Source organism: Rattus norvegicus, chromosome 3, assembly GCF_036323735.1.
Source record: "Rattus norvegicus strain BN/NHsdMcwi chromosome 3, GRCr8, whole genome shotgun sequence".
Classification (NCBI taxonomy): Eukaryota; Metazoa; Chordata; class Mammalia; order Rodentia; family Muridae; genus Rattus; species Rattus norvegicus.
This window is the reverse complement of record NC_086021.1, coordinates 30,659,654-30,678,704: the sequence shown is the minus strand read 5'-3', so window position 1 is coordinate 30,678,704 and position 19,051 is coordinate 30,659,654. Positions and strand designations below refer to the sequence as shown.

The window sequence follows — 19,051 nt, the reverse complement described above, 5'->3', positions numbered from 1 at the left end:
TCCCATCATCTAGAATTTTGTGAGACCCTGCAAGGCAGGACCACGGACACAATGGCCAGGTATGCCAGGAATACCCTGGGGCTTCTTTATTAGTCACCATGGAGTGCAAGATACAATACTGGACCTAGTGATACTTTCCCTTACCACAGGACCTGGAGGGCAGCATGTCAGGGCCTGAGGAGAGGATCTGCCTGCAGTGGGGAGACCTTGGAGGCTTCCAGCATTGCAGGAGGTTCAAGCTGATCCTCCTGGGGGCTAGGATGTGTAGCTGCTTCCAATGCCTGAAGTATCTCATCAGCATAAGAAATCAGCTCCTAGAAGGCGGAAACAGTGGCTTCAGGATCCAGGAGCAATTACTTTGATGACATAACCCGGACTGATGGAATCTTTCAGGTGGTCTGGCTGCACTTCTCATTTGGGGTTGGATTCAGCCCAGTCACAGGGAAAGGCGTGTGGAGCTCTGAGTCAGTGCAACGCAAGTGTTCTGGCTTGATAAAAAGTGTCATCATGGGGCTGGGGATTTAGCTCAGTGGTAGAGCGCTTACCTAGGAAGCGCAAGGCCCTGGGTTCGATCCCCAGCTCCGAAAAAAAGAACCAAAAAAAAAAAAAAAAAAAGTAAAAAGTGTCATCATTACTTACCAGACTGGAGGTAAAGCGCCCCCGGATCACCTGGACTAGGTCTTTGATGCCTCCAGACATCATCTCTGGCAGGATCTCCTCTGCAGGGGAGCGGAGAAGATGGGGAGGTTCAGGATCCTTGCCCACCAGCCGGTTAAGGTTGGTCAGGTGCCACTTTGACTCAGTGAATGAGTGGCAAGTTACAGGGGTTTGAGACCAGGCTCTGGGGCTCCTTCCCTTCCTGCCACAGAGAGGACAAGGTAAGTAAGGGTCCTCACTGTAGGAGGCCAGTTGGGCCAACAGCATGCAGATGTTCTCCACCACCTCAGGGTCATCCTTGTAGAGCTGGTAGATGTCTTGGACGAGGTGGAGGCCACTGCTGCCCTCTTCCAGTACTACTGTTCGGAAGGCCACCAGTTCTGGAGTGGGAGGCATGGAAATTTGTGTATATAATAGAGTCTAGTGTAGCTCCTTTGCAGCCGCTCTACTTCTCAGCTCCCTGTACTCAGTGTCCGGCAAGTAGCATGACTGGTCATAAGGTTGCTGGGAGAGCTCTTCTGCAAGGAACCCTTGCCTTCTGTGAAGGAAGCTCCTAAGTCAGGGCTGTTCCTGCTCTGTAAAATGTAAGAGGTGGTTGCACGACTTTGCTTCTCTACAAGCTTTGCACTTGTTAGCAATGAGCCCCATGCCCAAGGGAAATACAGCACTTATGTTCCTCTGCCTTGCAAGGAAATGGAGGCCTTGGTGTGGCACTATGGAGAAGAGCCTCCTGTGCAGGTGGCCCTCCTACCCTGAAGCAGTTAACTGGACCTCAGAGGGGCCGAAACCTCCCTCACAAGGTACTTTGTGTTCGGTCCCCAGCTCCGAAAAAAAAGAACCAAAAAAAAAAAAAAAAAAAAAAACAAGGTACTTTGTGTAAGGGTGTCAGGGTCAAATTAGGAAACAAGATTCCCAACTGCCCTCCAGGAGGCCCCACTAGTTTGAGTAGCCCAGTAGACTGTCACGGGTAGAAATGAGCAGGAGTGAAGCCAAGGAGATAGCCCTTGGAGCCCTGACAGACCAGGGTGGGAGCATTGCATGACCCTGGACCCAGGGTTCTCTACAAAGAAAGACTGACGCTGCTTAGTGGGAGACCTGGCATAAGCCTGGACTTGGAGACAGACCTATGTGTAGGGAACCTGTGCAGCTGTGGGATGTGAATCTAGTGGGCAGGTAGACCTAAGACACCAAACATGGAGAAGTCCCAGGGGTGTTTCCTGGAGGCTGCTTCCTCTTCTAGTTTGGGGTCACCAGGTGGACATCACTGGAGGGAGCTGGCTTTTGTTCCACCTCCAGGTGGCAGCCTGGCTTGTCTCAGACTTACCAGACACCTTTGCGAGGCTGGCCAAGCCGCGGAGTGCATTGTTCACCAGAAGTACTCTGCCAGGACATAGCTGGATGCTTCTCAGCAGCAGCACGACCACCTGCTCAAACTGACCCTCCTTTATGCAGCCTGCAAAGAACAAGCCTTGTCTGTGTGTCCAGGCTCACCCTCCCTGTTAACCAAGGCCTCAGGCTGCTCACCCATCAAGGACAGAAGCCAGAGCACTGCGCAGCCAGCCTCTGTTACTTCCATGTCCTCTTGATGAAAAGCCAGCACCCAGGTGACTGAGACTGAGAGGTTCTCCAAGGGCTCTTTGTTCACAGTGTCAACTAGATCCAGGACAGAGATGGGGGACGCCAAACCAGGAATGAACAGAAGTACCTGCTGTATATGTGCCCCTCTACACTGCCCCCTCTCACCAAGAACAACAGAGGAGAATCAAGGGGACAGGTGTCCTCAGAAATGGGAAATGGGGCTTTCCACTGCCAGAGTTTGCAATAGACCTCAGTAGAGATGGGGACTTTAGCATTAGTGGCATTAGCAGGATCTCTGTGGTATTCTTGGGTTGCCATAGCTTGGAGCTCTCTTTCCTTGGCAAGTTAGTATCTAGAAGAGAAGGCCTGGAAACCAGGATAGGGCCTCAAATGCTCTGGTGACCTCTGGACAGAGTGTTCTTTCTTACCCAGTAGTGTCTCACTGTGCCCATGAACTAGGCTCCCCAAGGATCCCCATGGGGCCTGGGATTGCCCTCCTGTGTGTAAGGGACAAGCTGTCAAGCACCAGTTCTTAATCTGTTGGTCATCATGACAGACTTAGAACCGTTGATACAGTTCATGTTTCAGTGACCCCCAACCATAAAAGTATTGTTGTTGCTACTTCATAATTGTAATTTTGCTACTATTATAAACTATAATGTAAATCTCTGTGTTTCCTGATAGTTTCAGGGGATCCCTGTGAAACTCATTCCTGTGCGGTTAAGATCCACAGGTTGAGAACTTCTCTAGTAGGTCTCATGCAGTGGGGCTTATGCAGGAGGGCCTCACCATCTACCAGGAGGGACCAGAGCAGGCTCAGGATACCGAGGCAGATGTCCCTGTCCTCTTGGAAGCGCTCCAGGTGCTTTTGGGCAAGCTCAAACAATCTCTTCTCTTCTAGCTCCTCTGAGATCTGTCCTGTGAGCAGCCATAGCACTTGGAAGGGAAGTTTCCAGGAAGCCTTCCCCAGCACTACCTTTTCCCCGTGGGCTGATGCAACACCTAATCTGCCTGGCTGGTCTATTTTAATGCCTAATCCTAATACCCCTCTCACCCAAGTGGGCTTAAGTGTGGGTAAGAAGTCTGAGTAGCCCGGTGCCTAGCCTTGATTTGACCCACTAGCCAGCCATTCAGTTCTTGGCCACTGTCCCCAGCTTCCGAGAGGTGCCCATAGCTGCCACTGTAAACAGAGAACAGTATGGCTCTCCATCTTGGGAACGAGCCCCACTTCCACCCTCCTCCCAAAGCCTCTACTCTGCCCTAGAGCAGAAACAAGGGCAAAGGCCACACACCTTGGCTAGAGATGATGCTGAGCACATTGTAGGTCACAAGAACAAGGCCTTCAGAGTTAGGGTGGCTCTGCAAGGCATTCATCAGGAAGGAGGTGATCAAGCTGCTCTTCGGGATCTCAGCTTCTGAGTCATGCGCCAGTGCTGATTGGGCCAGGGAAAGAGCATCGGTCAAGCCCGCAGCTGGGGCTCTAAGATGGACAAGAGTCCTCCCTTCCTAGCTGGGGACAGCATCACCTCTTTGAATTAAAGTATTTATGGGCTTTTGCCCAGTGGTATAGTGCTTGCCTGGCATGCAAGGGGGCCTGGATTTGACACACAAGCACCAAGAGAAAGACACAATCTGTGTGGTGAGTAGACCCTCAGTATTAAGACTAGAAAGGTAAAGGAGTAACTAGATGCTCCAGGCTAAAAGATGGAGCTAGTTAAGCTTTCTTCCTGTTTCAAAGAACTAGGGGGGACTCAGTGACAAGGACTTCTACTAAGAACTTCAGTGTAGTCCTGTCCCCTGCTGGCAATCATCCTCCAAACCTCTCCTGCTCAAGAAAGCCCAGAAGACTCACCTGTCTAGCTCCTATGTCATAGCTGGGGAACTTGTCCAGGGTCCCAGAAGGCTGGGTCAGGCCCCATGTAGACCCAGTGTATACAGACTCCTAACTATGCCCTCCATCACTCTGAGATGGAGTCACTTAAGCTCAAACAGGAACAGCAGAGAGAGGCTAGGGATGGGTGGGAGGGAAGAGCTCCTTCACCCTGCCTGCCCACCTTGGCCCAGAACACGCAGCAGCAGGGAGCAGGCGCTGAGCAGAATATCCAGGACCTTCTCATGCTGCTTTATGATGGTGATGACCTCCTCTACCAGCTCTGTGGGCCACGGCAGGCCTGCGGAGTGCACAGCAGGAGCTGGGCTGTGTGACCCAGATGCGGCACCCAGAGGCTGCTGGGAGCCCGCCGGAGAATCCAGGTGGGTGGACACAAGGGCAGAGAAGAGAGAGTGACCAGCCCATGTATTCATAGAGTATAAGCAGTTGATCAGCTGCCAAGGTCTGCATTCTGGGTTGTCCAGGTTAATTTGGAGTTCCTGGGCTCTAGCGGCTCTCCTGCCTCAGCCTCTAGAGTGACAGAGCCCAGGAACATGACACTATGCCCAGTGCTAAGGCACAGAGTTGGAGCAGCTTCATGAAACAAGGAAACCCAGCCTGCTTGACCCCAGGGCCTGTGGCTGTGACTGAGCTGAGACATGGCTTGTGATAAGGATCTTGGATTTAGGGACACTGCTACCCAGGAAACAGCTACAACAAACCCACTCTGATGAGGCTGAGCAAGAGGCAGCTCTGGGGGGTTGGTGAGGCCCACTGTCGGCATTGTAACCCATTTCAGTCATGGTGTTGTTTATAAAAGTGGAGAACAAGCAACTCAGGCCCCCTGTAGAGATGAAGGGACAGAGAGAAGGGTCTCTTCGACCAGGTGAAGGTGCTGGTACTCGCGGGTACTCCAGAGGCAGAAGGATTAGAAGTTCAAGGACCTTTTGGACTACACAGCGAGTTTGAGACTAGCATAGGCAATTTAGACTCTTTCTCAAACTGCAAACAAGAGCTAGGGAGGTAGTTCAGTTAACCAGCATTGCACAAGGCCCTGGGATCGATTTCTAGTATCACTATGTCACCCAGAAAGTGTTAACAAAGTTAAGCAAAACAAAAAGCCTTGTCTCCCTATAGATCAGGCTGGCTGGCTCTCAATCTTTTTTGCTTCGGCCTCCCTGATGCTAGATGGATTTCCTGTTGACCTGTTGGCAATCATGCAGAGAAGCCAGCCTCTCTCCCACCCTCCTTCACTAATAAACATGGAATCAAGAAGAGTCCCAGTTAGTAGCACTGGCCAGGAAAGTCTGTAGTAAAAGCTTGATAGTTCCCACCTCCCAGCCTTTCCCGGGAGTCTCTGGGGAAGATGAGAACTTTTACCTAGCTGATCCTCTGGCATTGTCAGAAGCTTGTTAAGGGCTCTGAGTTGGACCTCTGGTCGATGGGAGAAATTCTGCATGACATCTGAAGGAACGAGGATATAGAAAACCCTACTGAGGACCAAGCCATGAAGGAGCAGGCTGTAGCCCTACAACAATCAGGCTGTGAAGTCAGTATTCTTAGCCTCAGGCCAAGGGGACTCAACTGAAAATCAAACCCAAGTCTCTGTGAGCCTGTTCCTGAGCCCACAGTGCCTGCTGCCATGCACATAGGAAGCACACAGCCAGCTCCCTACGGGGTGCAGCAAAAGAGCACAGGACCCTGAGAACATAGGCAGTGAACAGGTCTTAACTGTCTTAACGACACAGGGGATCTGACCAATGAGAACAGAGAACATTGGCAGAGCCAGGCTACTGACAGCAACCGTGTACATTATGTACAGGGGCGTAACCTGGACACTGTTCCCACTCACTAATCCTGCATAAGCAGCAGGCCTAGGACCAAGCTGTGGGAGAGAGACACCAAGCATCTGAAACTAGTGCCCCGGCCACAGCAGCTGCCAGCGCTGCCCACCGTGTCCCCATCACCTAAGATGTTGGCCATGTTGCCCTCTAGCAGTACGTCAGTGATGAAGATGGGCACCACCTGCCGCTGCATGTTCAGAGCAACACAGGAGGTCATGTAGGAGTTGCTCATGACGGTGACGTGAATCACATCCCTGGCAAAGGGGCACAGAATACCAGCGGGTGATCCACAGTGGCAGACACTGAACACAGGCTTCCTGGTGGGTGGGCTCTCTGTACTCCATGTGTATCTAGTAACTATCCTTGTAGTTCCACTTCTAGGGGCCTACTCTACTCTGAAATCACAGGACTCCTTCCATGGACAGCAGAGCCCCCAAGGATGGTCTTGGGGCTAGCACTTCTGCCTTCACACACCTCCCTTAACAACATGAACAGGTTTTCTGGCTGACATTATTAGAAGAGAAACGTTTCCTGGTCTCCTGAAAGTAATATATATGTCCTTAAGGTTAAGTCCCTGCACCCAGTGGGAAAGTAGGGCCACCTGCATCCTTTTGGAAGAGACGTGTATTCAAGCCAGATTAACACACTTGTAATTCCAGCAGTCAGGAAGCTGAGGCAGGAGGATTTGCAGTTAGCCTGGGCCATAGTGAGACCTAATCCCCACCCCACCCCCCTGGAGCTGGGGGCCTTGCGCTTGCTATACCACTGAGCTAAATCCCCAACCCCCGGTAAGACCTAATCTTAAAACAAAACAAAAAAAATCCCACCATCTATTTAAGATTAGCGGCTGCCAGGTGGTTTGTGTGGGCAAATCAGGACAGCTGCGTGTGTTAAGGTGGAACTCTGAAAGGTATAGGAATGGGTTAAAAGAAGACCTCGCTTTGAGCTTACTTGATTGATAGTCGATCAGAGGGGTTGATATGCAGCATAAAGGGCAGAAGCAAATAGTAGACATCTGTACCAGGGATTTCCTTCTCCTCCATGGTTTTCAGGATGGGCTTCAGGCTGCCTGGATGGTGGCGAATGGACTTCCGCAGGTGCATGGCTTCTGCGTCCTTCAAGGAAAGAGGGCATCACCTGGGCTTTTCTCAGCCAGGAAGGTATCTATCAGTGCTCTCTCGTCAGGCCCAGCAAGAGCTGAGGCAGGGGCCTGAGGAAAGTGAGCATAGTGAGCCTCCATGGGCCAGAGAAAGAAAGAGGGTAGGATGAAAGTAGGCAGCCTCCCCATAGGGAGCTCACATTCAGGAAGGAGCACGTGGCCATGTCTAAAATGATGCAGCCCAGGGACCAGATGTCGGATTTGATGGAGAAGGAGAATTTGAGAGTTTCAGGAGCCATCCAGGACTTCTGGCAGGGGTCTGTGGGCAGAATCAAGGTGGAAGACCCACTGAGTGCTACGTTCCCTGGGGAGAAGAACAGGACAGAGCCAGCCTGGCCCCCGGCACTATCACTCCTCTTTTGGTTGTCCACCTCCCAGTGCGGAGACTACAGTGCTTGCCCCACTGGACTCAGCTACACTGTCCCCATGTCAGTGGTCCTTTGCAAGGGCTCCGAATAGGAGCCCCTTCGGTCACCCTCTTTGGGTGGGATGGAAAGTGCAAGCTTTTCTCTACTGAAAGTAACAAGGGTTATACGCATTAGTTGCCTAAAACTCTTTATCAATGTTAATTATTGATTAAAGTACATAAATGTCTATACTCCAGCATAGGGAAGCGTATACTACCAGAAAAATCTAGAAGTCAGAATGGCCACATGAATCAGTAAGCCAAAAACAAACGTATAAGCAAAAATGTTTGTTTGTCCTTGGTTAAAATATTTAGCAACCAGGACAGTTTTAGCATCTTCGCTTCTCTCTCTCTCTCTCTCTCTCTCTCTCTCTCTCTCTCTCTCTCTCTCTCAAAAAAAAAAAAAAAAGAAAGTGCAAGCTTAGGCAACGAGGCCACTGTCCTGACAGACCTTACTCCACTAGGGAGGCTTGTCCATCTGGGCAGCTGTCTGCCAGGCTGGCCTGAGTGTGTGCCTCTCTGCGTGACAACAGGCAGGAGACGAGAGAGACATGTTCCAGAAAAGCCAAAATGTGGCTCTCCATGAACAGCTCACCCCCTTTAAATGTTAGGACCTTAGGGCAAAGTTCTGGCTGAATTGCCTTATTCCTGAACCTAAAGCCTTCAGAAACAGTGTCCTGACCCTGTTCTATCAGTGTGCCTGGACTTGGGTAGTCACTCCATTTCTAAACCTCCAGTCCCCAGCCAAACAGCAATGGGTCAGACTCCAAGGGCACACCCCATTGATACCTCCATACACCCTGTTCATGTACCCACTTATTCATCAACCCACCCATCTGTCTACCCATTTATCTACTCACCCAGCTATCCTCTATGTTTTAAGGACTACCACTGCCACCACAGGACTCTAAATTCTCTTCCCAGGTTGCTCTGTCTGTCTGTTTGTCTGTCTGTCTGCCTGTCTGTCTGTCTATGACAGTGTTACAGGTTGATATACCCCACCCCTTTTACCCTAACATCTTTCTGTCTCCTGGACAATTTCAAGTCTCTAACATGCAAAGTCAGTGCCTACCTCCCAGAGAACTTCTGTACCCTTCTATGTAGCTTCTGTCCTTTTTGGGTACTTTCTTTCCCATAAGAATTAATATCTTTAGGGAACCACAACCATTGCTTTGTCCCCCAAGGCTCTCTTTTACATGTTGGAGTCCTTTGGACCCTGCACCTTCCCACAGTGGCAAACCTAGTGTGTTATTCCATAGGTTGGAGATCTCTAGACCTTCGGAGTTAAAAAGCCCAGCCCCAAGAGTAACTACTGCTCTCTGGGTGCCAAGAGCCACCACCTCCTTCGCCACTTATTCCCACTCCTCCCTTGCCACCTTCTTCTGCTCGGACATTCCACTTGGCTTCATGGGTCATCAGTGCCTGGGAGCTCAAGTCTTGCAGTTTACAGTAGCTGTTGTTAATGACGATGATGTTGGAAGGCTTGAGGTTCCTGAAACCAAGAACAGGGCCCCCTGATACCACGCAGCTGCCTGGGTTTGGGCTAGCACATGCCTGAGCCTTAAGCCTGCTTTTCCAACCAGCCCAGTTCCAGCCCTTTCACTCCTCCAGAAAATGCTGTGCTCAGTTTACGTATTAAATAATTGCTTCCTAGGACATGACATCTAGTTTCTGTACATTAGGGAAGAAGCCCGTTGTAAGTACAAACACTGAGGTCCTTCATTAGAGGAGGTATCCATCATTAGGTATCTATCATTCCATACTTCCGGCATTAACATGGGCACTCTATTCTCTTTGCTCATATGGATAGCCACTACCCAGATTCTTCCCACTGAACATCTTGGGCCTGAAGCTGAGTGCAAGGGTCAAAGACTAGGCTTGGATTGCAGCAACTCTTATTGGCCTGTCCAGAGGCTGTGCACTACAGGCAACCTCACCTCTCTTCCTTGGCATCTTATCTCTGCTTCCTCGCCCTTTAGAACCACCCTGTTTGGCCCCCACACTCCCACAGCCCAGTGCCTTTGGGGTGAGTCAGGCAATCAGGGGCTTCATAAGGAAACTCCCCGTTCTCTCAGCCAAGAAGGGGAGTCCACAGAAGGTGCCCCATCCTGTCCAAATCCGGGCCTGGGCCTCTGGGCCTAGGAGTTGTGGCTGATCTCCAGAGGAGGCTCCATCACCTGTGAACGATGTTCAACTCATGTAGGTACTGGATGGCATCCAACACCTGGCTTAGTATGGTGTGCATCCACTGAGGAAGAAGCAGGGGAGGTGACATTGGAAGGGGTCCAGGGATCCCCCAAGGCATCTCTGCAAAGCTGTATACGAACACCCAAAGCAGTGAGGGGAACAATGACAAGCTGGAGATACCAGGTGTCCTACCACTAATGCTGAAGCCCTGGAGTGCCTGTCATGGCTTGCACTTTATACCATCAGAGTGCAAAGAGCCTGTGAGACAGCAACATGGGACGACACAAAGTGCACCTAGTGCTCAGGGCTGCCATTTTCAAACTGTGTACCTAGGACTCCTGAATCTCATATCAGGATTAAAAGACACCCTGAGGTGCCAGAGACTGGCTGCTCCTCCTGCTGTGACCCTTGTCCTGATAGAAGATCTCATTTCATGGCTTCTGAGACTATTTCTGTTTCTAAGATTTCTACCAATGACAGAGGTGCAAGCCCACTCCAGAGCCTGCCTCTGAGGCACAGCAATGAAGTGAACTACGCTGCTCCCTCTGAGCCTCTCAGGGAGATGACACTTGGGCCACAGGAGTACAGAAATTCTCAGAGGAAATCATACTCAGATCTTGGGAGGGTACTTGTGCCAAAGGTAAAAAAAAAAAAAAGTAAAAGTTCATAAACTTCTAGAAGAAAATTAAGGAGAACCTTGTGACCTTGGAGTAGGGAAGGCTGCTTAAGCCAGGTCCAAAATGCCCTGGCCACGTGGAGAACTAGCCTCTATTACAGCAAGCACTGCTTATTACAGGGTAGTATCAAATAAATGAACTGGCAAGTCCCAGTCTGGGTAAGATATATGGACACTGATGTCTACCATATGTAAAGAATGTTTGCAAATCAACAAGAAAACAATTTGAATGGGAAGAGGAGTTAAAAGTGTAAAAGGGCACAGAACTCCAAATGGCCCAAATGTTGCTGATTGTAGTTATAGAGGCATAGAATCCCAGCACTGAGGAAGGGAGACAGGAGTATCAGTTCAAGGTCATCCTTAGTGTGTGAGTTCATGGTCACCTCAAAATAAAATAAAATAAAATAAACATAACAAACAAAAACACATATGCAAATGTGCTTGTCAGGACTAGTGATATGGAAGTGCAAATTAAAGTTATAATAGAATATCACCTTGAACACCTGACAGGGAAAAAACAGGCTCAATGATACAAAGACAGGCCAAAGAGCCGTATGGAAGGGAAGCCCTTTTTGTTTCTGGGGAGAGTAAACCAGCTTCTGTTAGAATGCCTACTGAGGCCACATCCTCTACTCTCTGACCCAGCAAAACACCTAGTTCTACATGATTAGGTAAGAAAGATAGCCCGTCCACCAATGCTCCTGGCAGCCATACTCTACAGCCCTGCTCTGGGGGTGATCAAAGGCTCACCAGCGCAGGAGAGGCAGACTCACTGAGCACTTCCTTGCCATGAGCAAAGGCAGCTAGCTGACCACAGGAAGAGCATCAAGGCAAGGCTAGACCTCAGAGGCATGGGGCTGACTGGACAACGTGTGTTCAGATTTGAGCCACATACACTGAAGTCATCTGGATGCATTTCAGGCAGTGCATTGCGGTCTCTGGAGGCAGAACCCCATCAGTTGCTTTTGCCCTGGGATCTTCTGGGTACTAAGAATGCCCAACCCTTAGTGCAGGGTGGTGGCTGGGGCTGGGGCTGGGGCTGGGGCTGGGGCTGGGGCTGGGGCTGGGGCTGGGGCTGGGGCTGGGGCTGGGGCTGGGGCTGGGGCTGGGTGGGGCTGGGGCTGGTTCACGCACATTTGTAGAGCCTCAAGCTATACAACTGAGATAAAGTGCACAAAAAAGTGTAATGACTCCACACAGGTAAGACAAGCCTAAGGCCAGATCCAAAGTTCTCTCTGTCTTTTCCTGCAGGCGTCTTCAGGGGTATAGGTTATAGGTTTAGGTGGCTCCCCCCTCCCCCTCTCTGGTTTTTCCAGACAGGGTTTCTCAGTGTAACCAGCCCTGGCTGTCCTGGACTCACTTTTGTAGACCAGGCTAGCCTCGAACTCAACAGAGATCTGCTTGCCTCTGCCTCCTGAATGCTGGGACCAAAGGCATGCACTATCACACCTGGCTCCAGAGTATCTCTTACCTCAGTGTCAACAACCTCTTTTATCTTCCTCTTATTCTCCATGATGTTCTGGAGGGTTACTTGGTTGTAATAATCCATCACCAGGCAGAGGAACAGAGAGGAGATCTGTCAGAAGACAAGGCCCCTTAATCAGCTACTCAAAGATTGGGGCCTCGGGGTTCCGTAGGATCACTTGCTCCAGGCCATCTTTCAGTAGCTATAATTTGTGGTGGCAGTGGTAACAATGCCTAATGCCCTTACTCTCTTGTCCCTGTTCCTATGCCCTACCACACCAGGCCTTGTTGTTAGTTGGCCTTCTTGGAAACTGCAGTTGTTCCTGGCCTCTGCACACGCAGAGCCCTTTATGGAGTTGTCTTTACCCCTTAACTGCAGGATAGTCTCTGAAAGCATCAGGGTGCTTGGGGAACTGTAGGGTACCTGCAGTGAGGACTCTCCCTAGCCCTGAGTTGTCAGCTCAGCAGGGAAACTGATGTGGAGATGGGACATGGTGGAAGCCCCTCAGTCTGCTCAGTGTCCCTTTTCCCCCTCAGTCCCCCTCTGGAGGTGTGACTTAGGAAAGCTGTACTCATTGCAAAGGCAAGAAGTCAAGTTGCCAACAGGACACAAGCCTGGGAAGCCCTACTCAGGATCCACTAACTGTGAGGCTCTGGCACCTTAGACCCCACCATGAAATGAGAATAATGTTCCTATCCTATTGCCAAGGGAGGGAGGGGTCCACAGCTTTGAGACAAGAGGGGAGGCCAGGAAAGCAGCTCCTCAGGATCAGCCCCTTTCTAAAGAAGTCAAAAACTCCATCACTAAAGGTGCAGTCTGGAGCCTAGCATCTGGCCTCTTGCTTCAGCTATGTTAGAGCTGACGGACCCAGAAGTGGTTGCCCTTAGCCTCAACATCCTACTCTGTGAAATGGGCTGTCAGGGCCTCATATGATGAGGTTGTTGGGGGATCATCGGAGATCATGCAGAGGACCCAGGAAATGCCTGCCTCTCAGAGTATTCTGTGCTGTCAGCTGCTGGGCTGTGGGTGCTTCAACCCACCTCATTGTCCCACATGATGAACATCTCATGGTACACAGAGATGTTGGAGTGCTGGAGCTTCATCAGGGGCATCAGCTGTACAGAGAGGGAGCAGAGTGTCTCAGTCAGTACTGCTCTGCTACATACTCCAACCAAGAGATGAGATAAGGGCTCTGGGCAGGGCATGGCGTGGGGGAAAGGAAGCTGCGTAGTCTGCTGGGGAGAGACCAGGAGGCTGGTGTGGGTCTCCAGAATGGGGTGATCGGGCTTTGTGACCAAGACTTGTTCTTCAACTTTTCTGAGCCCCACAAGCACATATGAAAATGGTAACAAGCTGTAAGGTAAGCTCAAGAATAGAGCCCTTTTCTTTTTTTTCTTTTTTTTTTTTCTTTTTCTATTTTTAGGAGCTGGGGACCGAACCCAGGGCCTTGCGCTTGCTAGGCAAGTGCTCTACCACTGAGCTAAATCCCCAACCCCTAGAGCCCTTTTCTAGCATGCATAGAGCCTTGGATTTGATAACCAGCATGACCTCCAACCCCCAGTGAACTGGTGCAGACCCAGAGGGTGCTCGGAGACTGTCAGGCTGGGCTGGAAAAGATGCTGTGTCCAAAGGCATAGTGAAGTACTTAAGATAAATAAATCCAGTCAGGCTGCAGCAATGGCTGCCTGAACACTGTGGCCAGATGGACCATTGCTTTGATTGGAAGCTGGGTGGGGAAACACCTGGCCTGGCAGGCATGAATGGGAATGGACCACATGGCTGTGTGAGGGCGGAATCACCCATGCTCTTCCCACACGTCAGACTTCTGCCCCAGTGACGCTGTGTGTGACACAAGGTCTACTTCTGCTCCAGTGACACTGTGCGTGACACAAGACATGCTGACTGGTGATGTGCAAGGGCAGGCCACTCCAGAAGGAAGCCAACCCTAAAGGGACCATTTATGGAGGAGAAGTCACCTTTCACTCAGATGAAATTTCTGGAGAGGCCCAAAGAAATGGCTCCTAGCTGCTATCTATCAAGCTGGTAACTGCAGTTACCTGTGGCTCTGTGAAGGCAATTTTCAACCCTCTCACCCTTCCCTGACTCTCTCATCTCTCCTGTTCTCCCTCTCTCCTTTTCTTCTATTCTATGCTGAGAACCAAGTCCAGGGCCTGTGTGTTTGAGGCTGGTGCTTTACCACAGAGCCACATCTCAGCCCTTCCTCTCTTGAGTCAGAATCTCACAGTGCCATCCAGGCTGGCCTCAAACTCAAGATCCAGTCAATGCTGGGACTTCAAGTGAGCATTGGCGCATTCAACTAACTGATTAACTTAATTTTCTTTCTAAACATTTTCTTTGTGTCTCCCAAGCTCTGTACTGTTCTTCTTTTATAACTAGAAGAAAAACATTTTTTTCCAGTGATGGAGATAGAACCCAGAGCGCTGAGCAATTTGAGGCCCATGCTCACCACTGAGGTACAGCCCCAAGTCTGATGAAAAAAAAAACAACTTCAGAAAATGTGAGATGGGTCGGTGGGTAAAGGCACGAGGAGAAAGCCATCTCTCCAAAGCTGTCTTCTGACCTCCCTACATGTGGCACGAGTCATGCATGTGTACATGTGCGTATACGCTAAACAAATGTAAGGAAAACAAGGCCTGTTTTTAAAAAGATGGGGAGTCGACAAGATGGCTCGGTGGGTTAAAATGCTTGCTTTAAATAAAAACTCGGTGGTCATGGTGGCTCACAACCATCTGTAATGGGATCTGATGCCCTCTTCTGGTGTGTCTGAAGACAGCTACAGTGTACTCACATACATGAAAAATAAATAAATAAATATTTAAAAAAAAAAAAAACAAAACTTGGTGGTCAAGCCAGCTGTGGTGGCGCATGCCGTTAATCCTAGCACTCAGGAGGAAGCAGAGCAGACAGGTCTCTGAGTTTGAGGCCAGCTTGGAATGCAAGAGTAAGTTCTAGCAAGAGCTACATAGTGACATCCTGTTTTGATAATCAAACAAATAGGAAAAGAAAAGAAAACATGACAGTCTCGGTTTGACCTCCAGAACACACAAAAAGATGGGAAGAGAGAACTGACCCCTCAAAGTTGTCCTCTGATCACCACACATGGCTGTGCAAGGTGGATTTTGTCCTCCTCGAACAATAATAAAAAAATAAAGACTTAAAAGATGGTCAGTAGTAGAGTAGCCATTAGGGGAACGATGTCCCAAGTGGTAACTAAGAAATGGATGTCCCGGAAATGTGGACTCCTTTACTGCATGCAAGTGACTTCACCCAGTCACTCAGCAGGTGGGCACGAAATCCAGTTCCTGTATTTGCTGAGCACTGACTGTCCCAGGAGAACCACTGATCATTACCTCCTCCAGGGCCTTGTTGGCATGGTGCTCATCAATACACTCTACCTGTAGGTGTCAGGAAGACAAGCTCGATTAGTAAATGTGCAGTGAACAGTGGCTCCTACCACCTCTGCTGTCATGATCTCTATCTCTGTCATTACCCACCACCATTATCATTAACCACCACTACCACTACCACCACCACCACATCACCATCATCACCACTACTACCATCATCACCACCACCACCACCACCACCTCTATCACCTCCACCACCACCACCACCACCACCACCACCACCACCACCACCACCACCACCACCTCTACCACCACCACCACCACCACATCACCATCATCACCACTACCACCATCACCACCACCACCACCACCACCACCACTACCGCCTCCACCACCTCCACCGCCTCTACCACTATCATCACTACCACATCAGCTATCGCCTCCAACACCAGTATCATCATTGCTACCACACCATTTATAGGAGAGTCAGCCAAAGATAGAAAAATCCTTCACTGGGCTTGTGTTTATAATCCCAGTGCTTAGCAGGTAGAAGTAAGAGGATCTCTGAGCTTGAGGCCTCCCTGGACTTATAAAAATCCTAGTGCAATCTTGTCTCAAAAAAAAAAAAACCAAACAAAACACTTATTCTATAATATCATAAAGAATAAAATTGGCAGCGTGGTGGTGGCACACACCTTTAATCCCAGCAGTCAGGAGGCAGAGGCAGGCAGATCTCTGAGTTTGAGGCCAGCCTGGTCTACAGAGTGAGTTTCAGGACAGCCAGGGTTACACAGAGAAACCCTGCCTCAAAAAAGCCAAAGCAAACCAAAAACCCAAAAAAGGGAGTAAGTTGAAGCAGCAGTGTTGGGTACGGGATGTAGTTCAGTGGTATAATAGTGCACGCTTTTAATCCCAGTGCTATGGAGGAAGAGGCAGGCAGATGGATCTTTGAGTTTGAAGCCTGTCTGGTCTACACACTGAGTTCTAGGACAGTCAGGGCTACATAGAGAGGTCCTACAAACAAACAAACAGGAAGAAATTTCTTTTATTATTTCCTGAAGTCCTATTCCACAGATTTTTTTCCCCTAAGGAAGTTATATATGCTCAAGGGGAGGAAGTCCCTATAAAGATCTGTAAAGATATTTATCACAGTTGCTTAGCTGGTGAGAAACAAATCGAGCTAACGCTAGTTGGGAGGAGACACAGCTGTCAGATAGGAGAGGAGGAAGTTGTGGCGATGAGGGACACTGTCAGTGTTATCAACCTCAGTGCCATTCTTACAAACAGAAGGTCACCAGACTCTTGCCTATAACCCGTCACCTGAGTTTTATTTAGAAAACCCAGATGGGGCTGGGGATTTAGCTCAGTGGTAGAGCGCTTACCTAGGAAGCGCAAGGCCCTGGGTTCGGTCCCCAGCTCCGAAAAAAAAAAAAAAGAAAACCCAGATGGCTAATTTTGCTTGTGCTTGCTTGTCGAGACAAGGTTTTACTGTGCAGCGCAAGCTGGCCTTGAATTTAGCTTTATTTACCTTCTTCCCAAATGCTGAGAGTATAGGAGTGTACCATAAAACAGGTAAGGTGCAGCTAGCTTTAAACAACAAACCCTCCTTTATTTGTATAGAAGACTGGCAGCCACTTTGGCCACTGGCCTGTGACATAAGGAAACTGACCCCACAGCTAACGAGTAATGGAGGTAGATAAAACACTCCAGACCCCATCCCCAGGTCGCAGTCAGCACCCCAGAGGAAGGTGTTTAAGGGGCTTGTATGGCAGTACTCCTCCCTGGGGTACTCCTGTGGAGCCGCACCCCACCCAGCTCTGCTAGTCATGTGCCTTGTGCTCAGCCTCTAGGACCCTCTCTGCCCCTGACCCCTTTCCCCTTTGGTAAGACCAGCGGCACTGTACCCCTTATCAAATTTCAATCCTCTGGGAAACTGCGACCTCGGTGAGTGAGGATGGGACTCCTGAGTCTCACCATCTTTGGCCGTGAAACGGGTTTTTGTTCTGGGTTGGCAGGGTTGCTGGGTTCAGTGAGTGATGGCAGGCATGCCGGCCAGCATTGTGGTTAGTTGAGTAAGACTTAACATCTCTCCTCACCAGAGTGAGGGGAATAAAAAGGGGATTCCAGGAAGTCTCATGCTACAGCATGCCTCAGCGGGGCTTTGTCTCAGGATCGTGGGGAGTCTGAGAGACCTCTGTGAGCTGGGATTGTGAGCAGTGGGAGAACCACTGCTGCAAACTGTCCTCACAGGGCTCTGCACCTTACCTGCTTTATCAAGTACTTGGTTTCAGTTTCCAGTTCCTCCACCACCAGGTTCACCCCTAGGGCCCCAGGACTCAGCTTTTGCAAAATCTACCCTCAGAGAAGAGAGAGAGTTTGAGAAAGTGCACATTATTCTGGATTTCCCACACGTGATGAGTCCACACTGGGCCCCAAGCCAGCATCTTCTCTCAATTTTGCTGTAGAGGAAATGGTCTTCGGTGATGGACTGAGAAGCCCTCTAGGGTGGAGCCAATACAATTTCCCTTGAAACCCATTCTGGAGCCCTTATTTTACAGCCTCAGGACCTCCCCCAGGCCTGCAAGGGGAAAGTTCCCCTGGGGAACAGTGGGCTTCAGTGGCTCTTAACCCCAGTGACACCCCCATCCAGTACCCTTCTCCAACATCAACATCCAAATAAGGCCCTTAACGCATATAACTGGTGCAGTCATCGCTTTCCTCTAGGGCTCAGCACTGAAGGATGCGCTTCCTTCCCAGTCATCCTCTGTGACCTGCACTGGTGCTACCTACAATTTACTTGAGAGATACTGAGGCCTAGGGAGCAAGGTCCTGCCTTGCCTGTGGCTATGGCACTCTGGGGTCTGAGCCAGAGCTCATGTTTGAAGCCACACCTTCAGAACTAGTCTGCAAGCTAGATCTTATAAGATCAGTGCTGTCGGGTAGAGGGTGACTGAGCCTGAGGACTGAGGCTGCTGTCAGTGTGGGGAAAGCGACAAGATATGTAGGCAGTTCAGGAAGGATAGAATGCAGAGGATACAGGGAGTCTTTGGAGCCCAACCCCGGGTCAGTGAGCAGTGGATTTTTTTTTTTTCTTTAAACATTTCTGCCATCACAAGTGCATTTGCTTGGCTAACGCATCTAAAACCTTCTCTCAGAGAATGCTAGAAAAGAGAAGAGAAGTGAATGCGCGAAAGCGAAGCTTTTATAAACTGACTCTGACATTTAATAAATCTGATGTGTCAGGAAAAAAGCAATTTAAAAAAATCCACTCAGGTTTTTGGTTCTATGTTCTCCCTTTAAAGTCCCCCATACATGGAGGGAAGGGCACGTGCACCAGAGGTCAGAATGGGCGATTAGTCATCATTTTAGAGGGAAACTGAGGCCCTGGGAGGACTCGAAGGAGGACTCAGAGGAGGAAACTTGCGGGGATTATGGGGTCAACCTGTGATGGAAGATGGGCCTGGCTGTGTGAACCTCGGACTTGTCCTGCTACCTACGGACTCTGGGCCTTGGTTGGGGGCATCTCAGCACCTGATACTTTTCCATGGTATCTCGACAAGACAGCCTCACTGTCCCTCTGCGGGGCTAAGCCCTCGAGCCAGGCCGGTAGTCGAACCCTCGATTGAGCATGCTCGGTAGTGACTGCTCCGTGTGCCCACCCCACCTCCTCAGTCCCTCCACCTGACTTCCATAACCCTCAACCCGGGGCGTGTCTGCTTAGCACTTTGGCACGCACATGGCGTACTTGCTCTATGCCCCTTAAAGAAGCCAGAGAATAGGTCGCCGCGTACGGGACGAAGGGCGGGGCCCGGTGTGTTGGGCGGGGTGGGGGCGGGGCAGA

The 19,051-nt window shown here is 50.1% G+C and overlaps 1 protein-coding gene across 4 annotated transcripts; it reads right to left on the bottom strand.

Moving 5' to 3' along the window:
• Nucleotides 1–54: 54 nt before the first annotated feature.
• On the bottom strand, nt 55–19,046 carry Stkld1 (serine/threonine kinase-like domain containing 1). 4 transcript variants are annotated; one of them, XM_039105208.2, is made up of 19 exons: nt 18,742–19,046; nt 17,476–17,562; nt 15,214–15,258; nt 12,883–12,957; nt 11,849–11,953; nt 9,692–9,762; nt 8,891–9,006; nt 7,249–7,367; nt 6,901–7,064; nt 6,073–6,203; nt 5,486–5,569; nt 4,290–4,406; nt 3,528–3,668; nt 3,061–3,153; nt 2,182–2,310; nt 1,982–2,110; nt 897–1,037; nt 640–719; nt 55–314 (listed from the first exon to the last, which is right to left on the bottom strand). In XM_039105208.2, exons 1-19 carry the CDS (start codon nt 18,754–18,756, stop codon nt 168–170), a joined length of 1,989 nt encoding a protein of 662 aa, XP_038961136.1. In that variant the 5' UTR covers nt 18,757–19,046; the 3' UTR covers nt 55–167. The 4 variants fall into 4 exon arrangements, with proteins under 4 accessions (XP_038961136.1, XP_038961137.1, XP_038961138.1 ...); NM_001395744.1 differs by having other exon boundaries at nt 63–314; nt 3,025–3,153; nt 18,742–18,802; XM_039105209.2 differs by lacking the exon at nt 2,182–2,310 and having other exon boundaries at nt 3,025–3,153; nt 18,742–19,045.
• Nucleotides 19,047–19,051: the final 5 nt, after the last annotated feature.

Excerpts from the sequence above, each read along its gene's own strand:
- Stkld1 (NM_001395744.1), bottom strand. Across the intron at positions 9,007-9,691 it reads GAGTTGAACATCGTTCACAG|GAACCTCAAGCCTTCCAACA; the intron begins GTGATGGAGCCT and ends TCTTGGTTTCAG. Across the intron at positions 1,038-1,981 it reads CAGCCTCGCAAAGGTGTCTG|AACTGGTGGCCTTCCGAACA; the intron begins GTAAGTCTGAGA and ends CTCCCACTCCAG.